Here is a 12,891-nt window from a genome sequence, read left to right as displayed (position 1 = left end):
TGGGACCAGGGATGAATCCATTCCAAGGGCATTTGCTAAGTACCCACTGGATACAAGGTCCCACAGTTGGGGCAGAGTGACACATTTGAGACGCTCACAGACCAGCATTTGCTGAGGGACACGAGTGTGCAGCCAGCCAGGCTCATGCTTTAGGCTCATTAACTCTGCACCCTCTTGAGTAGTAGTTTAGGTTGAACCATTCGAAGTTGCCATGTTTGAAGGTTAGAATGGCTGGGTACTGGCGATGTTCCTATATCCAATCTAATAGTCCCACTGTACAGGCGAGGAAACAGGCTCAGAGAAGGGCAGGTTGCAAGCGCTACAGCTGGGCTTTGAACGGAAGGGCAGAGAACAGAATGTAGCTCAGACCTGCCGGAGTGCAGAGTTTTCTAACTGGGGGAAGACAAAGCCTGAAAGAATGGTTAGAGACAGGTTGGGGGGCTGCTTTCCAGAACAAGGATTGGTACTTTATTTGGTTGGTCGTGGGGAGTCACTAGAAAATTCCATTGACAGAGTGAAGAGGAAACAGAGGGCGGGGGGCCCGAATGCCCTCCCCACTGGGTGTGCAGGTGGAGGGGAGGAAGGGTGACTGGTGGGGAAGTCACTGCAGCAGCGTGAGCTGAGGTCACTTCACTTAAAGGTGGTGGTGCTGGAAATTCAAAGCAGGGGTGCTCCTGTGGTGTGGGGAGCCCGGGCAGGGAAGCTGGGGGCAGAGGGGTTGAGGAGGGACAGCATGAAAATTCTATGTGGACCACTCATTCAAGAAGCCTCACTGGGATGGCAGGGGAGAGAGAGGAAGCCGGAGAAAGATGGAAAACTAACTGTGTGTGTGTGACAGAAAGAGCTGTAAGGAACGGTATGTGCCACCAGGAAAGGGCTAACAGAGGGACAGGTTGACGGGGGAGGACAGAGGGGACGAGGCAAGGACAGGTTAGGATGATCTAGCTTTCCAGAGAAATCAAGAAAGGAGGTGTGTATGCCTTAGACAAGAAGAGGGATACCGCCTTTTCAAGACGACAAGAGGGAGGTCATCGACCATGACAAGGAGTGAAGTGCCTACACAGGCTACCACACGGATGAACCTTGAAAACACTGTGCCAGCTGCAGGAGCCAGACACAAGGGGCCATATGTTGCATGATCCCATTTACACAGAACATCCAAGATGTGCAAATTTGTAGAGATGGAAAGTAGATCAGTGGGGCCCAGGGCTGGGGAGGCGAGGGCCGGGGGAGGGAGCGCCCCCTTAATGGCTATGAGATTTGTTTGCTTGTTTGTTTGTTTTGAGTAATGACCATGTTCTGGAATTAGATAAGCGTGGCAGTTGTGTCAAATTGTGAATATACTGAAAACCACTGATGTGTGCACTGTAAAATGTAGTGTTATATTATGTGAATTTTACCTCAATTTTAAAGATTTTATTTATTTATTTTTAGAGAGGGAAAGGGAGGGAGAAAGAGAGAGAAACACTGATGTCAAAGAGAAACATGGATCAGTTGCCTCTTGTATGTGCCCCAAATGGGGACCAAACCTGTAAACTGGTGACCTTTTCCCTTGGCAGGATGACGCCCGACCAACTGAGCCGCACCAGTCAGGGCTTTATCCCAATTTTTAAAATGGAAAAGAAAGAGGAAGCAAATGGGCTCGGGCACAGGCTGAGGTAAGGGGTCGGAGTGCGTGGTCATGGTGGTGCAGATGGGCAGGAAAGGAGGGGCTCTCTGTGGGTAGCAGGCTCGTCCGCGAGGGATGCGACGTGGGAAAGTGGGAGCCATTGAGCAGCTGCTCTGAAGAAGCAGAGAGTGTGTCCAGGCACACGGAGGAGGGTTGCGGAGGGACAACCAAGCGTGTGTGGAGGCGTGAACCCACGGGTGCCAGTTCTCTCCTCTGGGGCGCTGAGGCCCAGCCGTAGGTGCTAAGAATGCAACTGGTGGGTTTGGTCCAGGGAGGTTGGGGTTTTCAGGAAGGGTGAGTTGGAAGGACTATTGCTGAACGCTGAACCTGAAGGAAGCGAAGGCAGGATGGGCGGCCAATGGGGCAGAAATGGAGCAAAGTCTAAGAGTCTCAAAGGGGCAAAGTCCTGACCCGCTGGTTTGGGACCCCTGGAGCCTGGCACAAAGCAAGCACCAGATGGATGATTGCTTGTTGATTGGCTGAGATGATGAGGGACAGGTGACAACTCAGCCCTTCAGTGAGAGTGGAGGAGAGAAGCCAGGCAGGGAGAAGAGAGTCAGAGGCTTAGATGCCCTGCTCTTCCAGATCCCCAGAGACAGGGCATCCTTACCCCAGGGGGATGACGGGCGGTCCAGATACACTGCCTGCTGGGTGCTGTCCCTCTGCTCAAGGCCTGGCCCCACAGGCAGGGCATTGGAAGTCAGCTGGCCATTGGCTGGGGTGGCCGGGTAAAGTCGGAGGGTCCGGGACAGCCCCACGCGCTGCTGGGAGGGCTGGGTCTGGCTGCGCTCACTCAGGGTCCTGTGGAGACAACCATGGCACCAGGGTTTACTCATCAAGGAGTGGTGCCGTCCCTGTGCCGTCCCTGTGCCGTCCCTGTGCCCTCCTTGCTCGGGATGCCCACCCCTGTCTGCACCAGGAGTGTGCTCTCTGTTTGGCTGCTTTCTTGCTAATTCCGAGAAAACAAAGGTGCCCTGAAGCAGAGAACTGAGCTAAGAGCTGGCTCCATGGGAGTGTTAGCTCTGTGGCACGGCCAGGCTTTGGCTGGGTATTCTGGGCAAGTCGCTTTGCCTCTCTGGGCCTCAGGACCCCTGACTGCAAAATGAAGGTGTTAGACGGTCCCATGTGGCTCTAACGTTCTGAGTCTATGAGACTCTTACGGAGCAGCCCCTGCCCCCAAACCAAGTCCTGTGCCTACCCTCTGCCACTTCTTAATGTGACCATTCCCGCACATTACCTGTGGCACAGGTGCCTAACACAGACACAGTCATAGATTGGCTTGGGGAAGAGCCTAGAATATTCCTTTCATTTAATTTATTGTGAAAATAATATAAAAATAATATTCAAGGAGAAAAGATGAATTCGTCACCCTCTGCCCAACAGAACAAATAATTTTGCATATTTCCTTTCAGCCTTTGCTCAAGTTCTTAAACTACTGTCGTCACAGTTCAAATTCTTATTCTTCATTGCACTTTATACAATTCTATAATTTACATATTTATCATCTTAATTGCTACATAATAGTCTATCTGAAGATGAATCACAATTTATTTAGACATTCTCCTGCTGCATATTTGGACTGGTTTAATTTTTTAACTGTCAATATTTTCACTCATGTGGGTTTTTTCCTTCTGTTAAAATAGTCCTTCAGTATAGAGGGAGTCATTATACTGTTCTATTTTAATCAGTATCTTTGAAAAATCCTAATAATAAACATTTTGAAAAGATTATTATTTTAGGATTAATTCTCTGGCCTAGAATGACCGTATCAAAGATTACAAACATTTATAGCTCTAGGTACCCAGTGGTATATTGCTTTCCAAAAAGAATGGCATCCAAATGTTTAAATGTGCCCAATAAACTTGACCTAGAAGCATCTACTTAGGCTTGGGCGGTTCTCCCTCCCCCCGTAGGTCCCACCACTGGCCTTTCCACTGGATTCCTCGCTCAAGTGGGATCAGGTCCTGGGATCCCACTCCCTCCACCATCCCTACTTCAGTTCTATTGGCCTTGGGTGCCCAGGCCACAAACAGGTTCCCTCTTATTCTCCCCCAGAAGAACCCAGACCGGGAGAGATGTCAGAGCCCAGCACCCTGAAGCTCTCCCCAGCGCTGGTGGCCTAGGGCTTGGCTCATGTGAGCTTCAACAGCGCTCCTTCTCCCAGTGCCACCCACAGCAAACCCTCAGTCTGGTCGGACTCAGCTGTGCCTCCCCCTCCTTCCTGAGTTCGGGGGCTGGAGTGGGAGAGAGGCCCTGTTAGCCACTCTGGAAGCCCTGGGAGCCCTGGGAGCCCTGGGAGCTCAGACCTCAGACACCTGCTCCTCATTCCTAGGAGAAGGTCAGCGCAACCAGCTGCAGCAGAAAACAGTCCTTTCACGGCTTCCCAGAAAGAACCAGGAAGAGAGGTGGGCGAGCTGGTGGGTGTGTGGGAGTCTCCTCCAGGCAGCACCAGCCTGGTGCCGTGGCTCAGCTTACTGCCAGCCCCCAGAGAGGTGAAGGGAGTCGCTCATGTTCTGCCCAGACCACTCGGCACTTTTGAAAACTTGACCCTGGCAAAGCGTTCTCCAATTAGGTCAAGATGGAAACCCGAAAGCTTTTTTTTTTGGTGGTTTGTTGTCATTGTTGTTTGTTATTGTTGCTGTCACTTGTTTCTCTCACTGGAACTGGATGCAAATGTCCCCAAGATTCCTGAGTTCACACCCTTAAGGGCCAGCTGAAGAACACCAGGGGGGCCACCAGCTTGCCTGGACAGTACAGCCCCGTAATGATGCCACTCAGTTGAGTGTAATGTCCCTACACCCTGCCCAACACTCTTGGGTTTTCAAACAGCGATGGGAAAACAAATGGGTAAGGGGCTCCGTGCCCACCACCCCACCCACCTTTACCCTCGCCCGGCAGCCCCACCCTACCTCATTTATAAATGGGCTTCCAGATACCATTTTGTTTGATAAGTATTCTGCTGCCCAAAGGACATTTAAAAACGCCCTACAAAGTGGCAGAACAGTTACAGCTCCCATTATCGGACACTGAGCCAGGTAATTCAAACTCATCCTCTTACGCACAATGATTTATGGAATAAAAAAAGCAAGTTGCAGGACAATCTGGATAGTATACTTCCAATTTCGTGTTCTAAGAAAAACTCTCTCTCTCCCCCTATAAATACTTATACGGTCATAGAAAAGGCCTGGAAGGACCTGCCCGCAGCAGCCGCACCGGGGGGATGAGAGCGCCCCTGCGCCTGTGACTACTGTTTTGAACTTTCTATGTTTCTATATTTGTGGATTTTTTTCAGTAAATTTTTTTACAGTAAACATGCATCATTTCATAATAAAAATAAATCTCTATTTCCTCCAGCAACTCCAATTAATAGCTCAGAAAACCGAAGCTCGGGAAACGCATGGCAAATGTGTGGGAATAAACAGCGAGGACCCAAGGTGGGCTGTGATGGCGGACAGAGGCACAGGAATGAGGGTGGAAGAGAGACTCTGACATTTGAATCTTTCTACTCGTTTGAGAGAGGGTAGGGTTTTTACAGTCTAAAACGGAGAGGAAGACTTTCCACGTAAGAGAAGTAACGTAAGAAAATGGGAAGCTGGAACGGAGGAGAGGGGAAGAAGGAAGACAACCTCCACTCGGTGCCTACCAAGTAGTGTGCCTCGCGCCCCGTGTTTTACAAATTCTACCATTTATTTGTCCAAACAACCCTAAGACTAATTTCTATAACAGGTAAAGAGCTCTAAAAAGACAAACGACAGACAATAGTCCACAAGGAAAAATCAGGAAAGGAATATAAACAGTTCACAAAAAATATGTAAATTTTTCTGAAACCCATGAAAATAATGCTCAATCTTTTCCGTTCTAAGAGATGTGCCAATGCGTCTGAGGTAGCACTGTGGCATTGATCAGCTTAACAAAAATCCAAAAGATTAATAATTGACTAATTTGATGAGATTGTGCCAAAACAGGCACTCTCAGATGTTGCTGGCAGGAATGTAAATTGACACAGGCCTAATGGACAGCAATTTGGCACTGTCTGTCTACACCACAGTGCATGTATGCTGCCCCTCCAGTTCAACCCCCAGGACTATGCTGCAGATAAACCCGCGGTGGTGGGTGCTGCTACCACCCAGCCCAGGTCCCCTTTGCAGCTGGTGCGCCCTCCCCTGGCTTCTTCGGAGTTCTGCTCTTGGCTGATGACAGCCTCTTGACAGGCTCCTCCCACTCCCTTGACCACTAAGCCAATGATTGCTTGAACCGGAAGTTCAAAAGCCCCACCCCCCTGGCCTCAAGGTAGCACTGCTCTGCAAGCTCCACCCTCAATCAGGCCTGCCCTTGGTTTTCTTAGGACCAATTCTTGCTTGGCCCTTCCCACCTTCTCATTCTGCTTCCTTCCCTCCCTTAGCTCTCCCCTCAGTAGGTCACCCCAATCCATTTCCCAGCTGCACCACTAGGGGAATTGGACCTAAGACACATGCAAAAGTAAAAAATGACGGATGAACAAGATTATCCATAACGGCACTATTTTGTAATAGCAAAATATTTTGTAAAGAACAGAAACAACTTAAGTGCCTTTCAGTAGAGGATTGGTCAAACAAATTCGGATACATCCACAGGATGGAGTCATACGCCCTCGAAACAGAAAGAAGCCGCTTCTTTACATCCATAAAGAAAGTTCTCCAAGATATACTGAAAAGTGAAAAAACAGCCCAAATCTGGCCCACTGACTGTTTTCATACAGACTGTGAAATAACAATCGTTTTTTACATTTTTAAATGGTTGAAAAAAATCAAAAGAAGAATAATATTTCATGACATGAGAAAGTAATATAAAAATCAAATTTAAGTTTCCATAAATAAAGCGGACTGGAACACAGCCACACTCATTGTCTAAGACCGCTTTTCCCCTCCAAAGGCAGGGCTGAGAGGCCCCAGGCCATATGTCGTCCAAAGCCTGACATACTCTCTGGCCTTTTACGGGAAAGAGTGGGCTGACTCCTAGCATGGGGCATGTAAACTTTGGTGTAAAAATAGAGAAAATAAGGACACCTGTTGCATTTATTTGCATATTCATAAAGCAACCTTGGAAGGATGCCCCGTGAATTAGGAACAGCAGGAAGTGGGTGGAGGGGAGTAAGCTAGTGCTACAATGTAATGAATGCCTTCTCTGTGCCAGCCGCTGTGCCTGTAATGCACGTAGCATGCATGCATTGTCTCAGGTGGGCCTCCCCGTAACCCTGAGAGCCGCTCATTTTTCCCATTTTATAGTCAAGAAAGTGGAGCAGGGAGATTCTATGGCTCAGTGAAGGTTACACAACCCCTAGGCACAAAAGTGAGGTGATCAAGCCAGGTAAGTTCATCCTAAAGCCAACCTAGCATTTGTCATTTCTTTATCACTGTTTTACAGATGAAGACATTGAGGCTTTGAGGGGTTAAGAAGAATGAGTCTGGTCCATAGGATGGAGGGCCTGAAATATGGGGGAGGGGCCTGGGCTGTATTCAATACGTAAGAGTGAGTCCCTGAAAATTTTGGGGTAGCTCACCCTCTTTCACTCACTCAAGAAGCACCTCCTGAGTGCCTACCCTATGCCAGGTCCAAGGATGGCAAAGGCCCTCTTATCCCCTCTGTTCCAGCGGAGGCTTGGCAAAGGGACCAGCACCCCAGCAGAGGTGAAGGGGCACAATGGGGGCCATATATTAGCCTTGAGATATTTGTGGTCTTCAAGGAGGTCTGGGGCATGATGGGATGGGCCTTCATAAATGATCATTACTCTGGGGAAAAACTACCTGGCGGTGGATGGGCCAGAGTAGAGAGGGCTGGAGGCTGTGGTTGAAGATACAAGGACCAAGGGACAAGGGACCCAGAAGAAGGCATGGCCTCAAAGGCTATTTAAGGCACAGAGATTTTCCAGCTGTGGCCTAGACAAATGGGCTGAGGGGACTTCAGAAGCCAAGATTCCGACATAAGAGATCAGAGAAATGGCTTGGTTTGGGACATGATGAGGGGTGAGTGCCTCAAGATGGATCTGCAGATGGAAACACCCAGGAGGAGGCCCTCAGGAGAGGGCCGGGGGGCTGCAGCTGGGGGCTAGGGGTTGGGGAGTCAAGTGTAGAGGTGGTGGTTACAGAATTAAGCGGGGGTGATATCACCCAGGGAAAGTGTGCAGAACAAACCACGCAGCAGAGTTCCTTCCACTGCTGGACCGAGGCATAAACCCTGCTAACACTTCCCAATTTCAAGGGAGAAACGTGTTAATGAACAGGCTGGTCTCAGCTTTGAGTTGCGCTCCATCAGTTCGCCTCTAACCTTTGGCACTTGCTACCACTCGGCTGCTAGCACATGATAAAACAAATGAACAAGCCGTAAACGAATTATTAATGGAAAAACGTGGCAACGGCCCACCGCACTTCACTCGACAGCTTATTCTACTCGTGTGCCTGTGTTAGATCGACATACAGACGATCGTCATAGTTTCTGCTAATAAAACTGTCCCCAGCTCTAATCATGGAATTAATTACATTGATAGTTTATGTATTTCTTATGACTTCCAGGTGCTCTGACAGCTAAACACTGAGGAATATAGGAGCAGAGAGAGTAAAGAAGGGTGGGGGGTGTCTGGGGAGCACCCACGCTTACGGGGCAGAGGATGAGGCTGGGAGGGTGCCTGAGAGGGTGCAGGCAGAGAGGCAGGAGGGGAAGGGGAACAGCACTGAGACAAGAGGGCATTTCCAGAACTTCATCTCCTCTTCCAGCTGCAGGGGCAGAGGCCGTTCCTTCCTTGACTGTAGGTGAGCACACCCTGGTGCCTCCCAGGGAGCCTGGTCACCCCTGAGAATCTGGGCCCTGGCAAGGCAGGGGGCGCCCTCACAGAGGCCTGCTCATTCTTTCCTCCTGGCTGACATGGCAGGCCCTGCGCCCTAACCACACCCAGGCTCGGTGCCATGGCCCTTGTGCTGAGCCCCCAGGCACCCAGGGTGGTGTTGCCACACACCTGCCCTGCCCCAGCCGGGAACAAGTGGGCGCCCAGGCCTGGTGGATGAAGGGGAAGGGACACTGTGGCCTCGGTACAGAGCCAGGAGCCCACTGATTCTGGGCGACGCAGAGCTTGAGGGCTGAGCAGGTGACACTCAGGCTGGCTAAGGTGGCGGCCATCACTCTGCAGCCTCTGGCTGTCACAGGTACCAGCTTGGTGGGTTCCCAGGTGTCACTGTGCAGCAGGGAGAACGAGAACCCTGCCCTACTCATCCTGGATGATGACAATGAACATTTACTGAGCACAATTCTGTACTGTGCATCACACATTAGGTTCGCTGTAGGTTATCTAATCTTCACAACCGCCTCAGGGGCTAGGTCCTGTCATTAACCCCATTTTCCATAAAAGCAAACTGATCCATAGAGAGGTCAAGGAACTCGTCTGAGTTCATTCACCTAGAGTCGTGCTGTCCAGCAGAGCTTCGTGATGAGGAAATGCTTTCCAATACAATAACCACTAGTTGCTTTTGAGCACTTGGAAGTGTAGCTCAAAAGCTCAAAAGAGCAACTGAGTTTTACATGAAATTAAATTAAAGGAGCGCCATGTGGCTGGGGGCCACCGCCCTGGACAGCACAGTATAGAAAACGGAGGAGTTGGGACTTGAACCCTGGAAGTCTACCTCGGCCCGTGACTGTAGGGTAAGAAGGCTCCCCTGGTTCCCTCACGGCATTCTCTGTCCTTGGAAGGGACATACTCATACCCCAGGCACTTGGGCCTCCTGCCTGTTTTGCTCTGGGGGAATCAGCACCCTCCTAACCTTGCTGTCCTGCCCCCAAACTGCACTTTCTGTCATCAGAGGTCATCGGCAGGGCTGTGGCAGAGAGGGGGCAGGGTTTCCTGAGGACAGACCCACGACTGTGTGCCAGGCAGCAGGTTTTAGCCCCGATGAGAAAAGACTTTTAAAGAGCCAGAGTTGTCCTGAGACATGGTGGCTCCTGGAGAGGCAGAAGCCCCCGGCATCTGGAAGCGTGTGCATCTGTGTCCCTGCATGTCAGAGAGGAAACCATAGACAATACTGCGGAGGGCAGGGCTCTAGACTAACGGCTTCTGAGAGACCAGTGTGGGTGCAGGCAGTGCCCATGGGAACCAAGCCCTGCCTGGAGCTGGACACACTGATGAGGCATCTGAAACACCAGCACGCTCACTCCCCAGGGCCCTTCTGAAAGGGCCCAGAGCCAGCCTCCTCCAAGTGTCTCAAGACCTCTCCTGCTGCTGATCCTGCTGTGTCCACTCGCCCAACCCCCTCGGCCTCACTGGTCAGCCTGAGGCCCCCACCCTGCCCGCCCTGACGCCTGTGAGTCATGTCCCCCTGCTCTGAGTTCTAGCTCATTCTGTGGCCACACCATGGGCTGAGGAGTCTACCCCTGCACACAGATCCCAGGGGGTACCCCCAGCAGGCTGAAGGTGGGGAGGGGGCCGAACTAGGGGAGTGTCTCCTACACAGATGACCCCCTGCCCTGCTCAGGAGGGAACAGGCACCCCTGCTCCCTGGCAGGTAGGTAAGAGGCAGAGGTGGGTAGGAGCTCGGAGCCCCTGCCTGGGGCCTGGTCCCCACCTCTGGGAAGTCCTGGAGCAGGTGCTGCCTCAGTGTCCCAAGGGGCCAGGGCCCCTCTGAGCCTCATCATTAGATGAACTATGAAGAAGCACATGAAAAAAAGGAAATGATGGAAGAGGTGAAGCCATTGAATAGGAATGGAAACACAAGTCAGGGCCTACGGACACCCAGCGTGTGTTCCAGGAGATTAGAGGAGGAGGAGGAAGGGGAGAACTTTAGGCTGAGAGGGTAGAGTTAGGTCCATGTCCCAAAGCCAGGGAGAGCTTGGTATGTGGGCATCCCACCACCACCAGATTGGCATGAGATGACCACTTCCTGAGGCCTTGAGTTCCCAGCTCATGGCCTTTGGGACCACTCTCCCCTCCACAATATTCACCACCCCGTGCCCCAGCACCGCACACACACAGGGCAGAACAGGCCTGCATTATTGCACAGCAAACGCAGGCCTATGACTTCAGATGAGCTTACCCTATTTCTGGACTTGCCTGGACAGGCCCACTGTAGACAAAGGCAGCAGGGGGCCTGGGTCAATGACACACTCCTCAGGGGTCAGCCAAAGTCCCGGCGGCCTGCAGCCAGTGTGTTCCCACAGGAGCTGAGACTCTGCCCCAGGACCATTAACAAGAGATTCCTATGAGAACCGGGACCCAGCCTGAGAAGGCTTCACTCAGTGATGCAGCAGCCCAAAGCTACCAGCTGATTGTACGCCAGACATCAGCTATGGGCATTTTAGTTTTTATTTTTGTTGAGCCCTTTACATTTGACACCTCACTTGATGAATGCAACAACTCTGCTATAGGAACTGTCACCCCCATTTTGCAAAAGAGAAAACGAAAGCACAGAGAGGCCATTGACCTGCCTGGGATCCCCACCAGCAGGGAAGCGCTACGTGTGTCTTGGGACCTGAGCTCCATCTGCCTTTGACAGATGACATTCTCCAGCCCGGTGTTCATTTACCCTTGGCCATGACAGGAAACCTTGCCAGGGCCAGAAACATGTTCAAGGGTTCTGGGTAAACTCACAGTGTCTCCACCACTGCTACTTTTCTGATGGAAACAAAAGGCTCAGATAACCTAGACTCTAGGGGCCAATAAGAGTGGGTACCATTCCTAGAACACCCAAAAGGTTTCAGATATATTTCCATGCATAGCTATTAGTAACCCTCCTGACAGTTCTACAAGGTAGTGATGTCACCCCCATCTTACAGACGAGAAAACTGAGGCTCATGAGGTTAATGCACGCACTCCAGGCAGCACAGCTGTGAAGTGTTAGAGCTGGGATTCAAACCCCGAGGTGACTAACTATAAGACACAAGGATTTCACAATGCCTTCCTCACACACTACAGTCCGCTGTAGGGGCTCTGACCTTGACCCAAGGACTTCAAAGAAAGAAAGTCTTCTTTGTTTGTTTGTTTCCCAAGAGTGTGGCTTGGCGGGGGTTTCAAGAAGACATACCTTCTTCCTCCCAGCACCAGATTCCCTCACAGGCCTCTCACAGAACCCCTCCCCTCCACTGGGTGTACCTGTGGGTGGACATGGTAGGAGCAGGCAGGGGCTGAGACTACGGGGGAAATGCAGGGTTGGTACGACCGACTAGAAGCAGGAAAGTGGCAGCCCCAGAGGTTTTGATTTGTAATCTTCATTTTGCAAGGAATGGGGATTTTTCCTTTCAAAAAGCACTGGGCTTCCTTGAATTTTAGACCTTTCACAAATATTTTTTTAGGAGAAAAAGAAGAAGAAAAAAACCCCCACAAAATGCCTGTTGCAGCTACTCACTTCCACCATGAATCACGGACACAAAACCACAGCTATGTGGCTAACAAAGGAACTATGTGTTTTCACATTTTGTTATTGGAAATCATTTAGCAATCTTTACTATGTCATCTGCAGACAGACAGACCGACAGACAGACAAGCACACACACCCCTCGGGGTCCTAAGCAGCCACTCTTACAACCCCGGTCATCAGGTGACTTTATATTTAACCCATTTTCCTTTTCGAATCCTTTTCTGGGAAATTATCCTGCAAGACGTAAGTCTTCTTCCTCGGCCCCACCCAGAGGCGGGGAGTGTGCTCACAGGTGAGCTGGTGATGGGGGAGGACCACCGACACATTGTCTTGTTTCCACAAGTGGAAACAAACGCATGCTCCAGCATCCCGTTCTTATTCCTGTTACCATAATACAATTCTCTCTCCATATTCGTGGGGGACTGGCTGCAGGACCCGCCCCTCCTCGCACATACTGGAAGCCACATCCCTTTGCATATAGCCTATGCATGTTCTCTCACGTACTTTAAATTGTCTCTATATTACTTATAATACCTGATACAATGTACATGCTATGGGAATGGTTGTTTTGCTGTATTGTTTGGGGAATGGTGACAAGAACCAAAGTCTGCACATGTTCCTTACAGACTCATAAGCCTAACTATACAGTACGTGTCAGCGACAACTTCACTCATTTCTTCTGAATACTTTCCACCTTCGGTTCCCCGAATGTGCAGGTGTGGAACCTGCAGATACGGGGGGTGGTCCCAGCTGCACCACTTCGATACCCTTGACTTTGGTAAAGGGGTTTTCACCTGGGACGCCGACACTGCCTTTTTCTGATAGCGGCAAATTAGTTTAAGCAGTGAC

General features: G+C 50.7%; 1 protein-coding gene across 2 annotated transcripts in view; it reads right to left on the bottom strand.

The window, feature by feature from the left end:
• Window positions 1-12,891, bottom strand: part of LTBP2 (latent transforming growth factor beta binding protein 2) — an 89,140-nt gene that overhangs the window by 47,130 nt on the left and 29,119 nt on the right. For both annotated transcript variants that reach the window (XM_037031420.1, XM_037031421.1), the window contains exon 4: window positions 2,280-2,470. In XM_037031420.1, coding sequence (XP_036887315.1) covers window positions 2,280-2,470 — 191 coding nt within the window. The remainder of the gene's footprint in view (window positions 1-2,279; window positions 2,471-12,891) is intronic.

This window comes from Sturnira hondurensis, unplaced genomic scaffold (assembly GCF_014824575.4).
Source record: "Sturnira hondurensis isolate 20B ecotype Veracruz unplaced genomic scaffold, ASM1482457v3 Scaffold0021143, whole genome shotgun sequence".
NCBI lineage: Eukaryota > Metazoa > Chordata > Mammalia > Chiroptera > Phyllostomidae > Sturnira > Sturnira hondurensis.
Note: the sequence above shows the minus strand (reverse complement) of the source record. Positions and strands in the feature narration are given on the sequence as shown.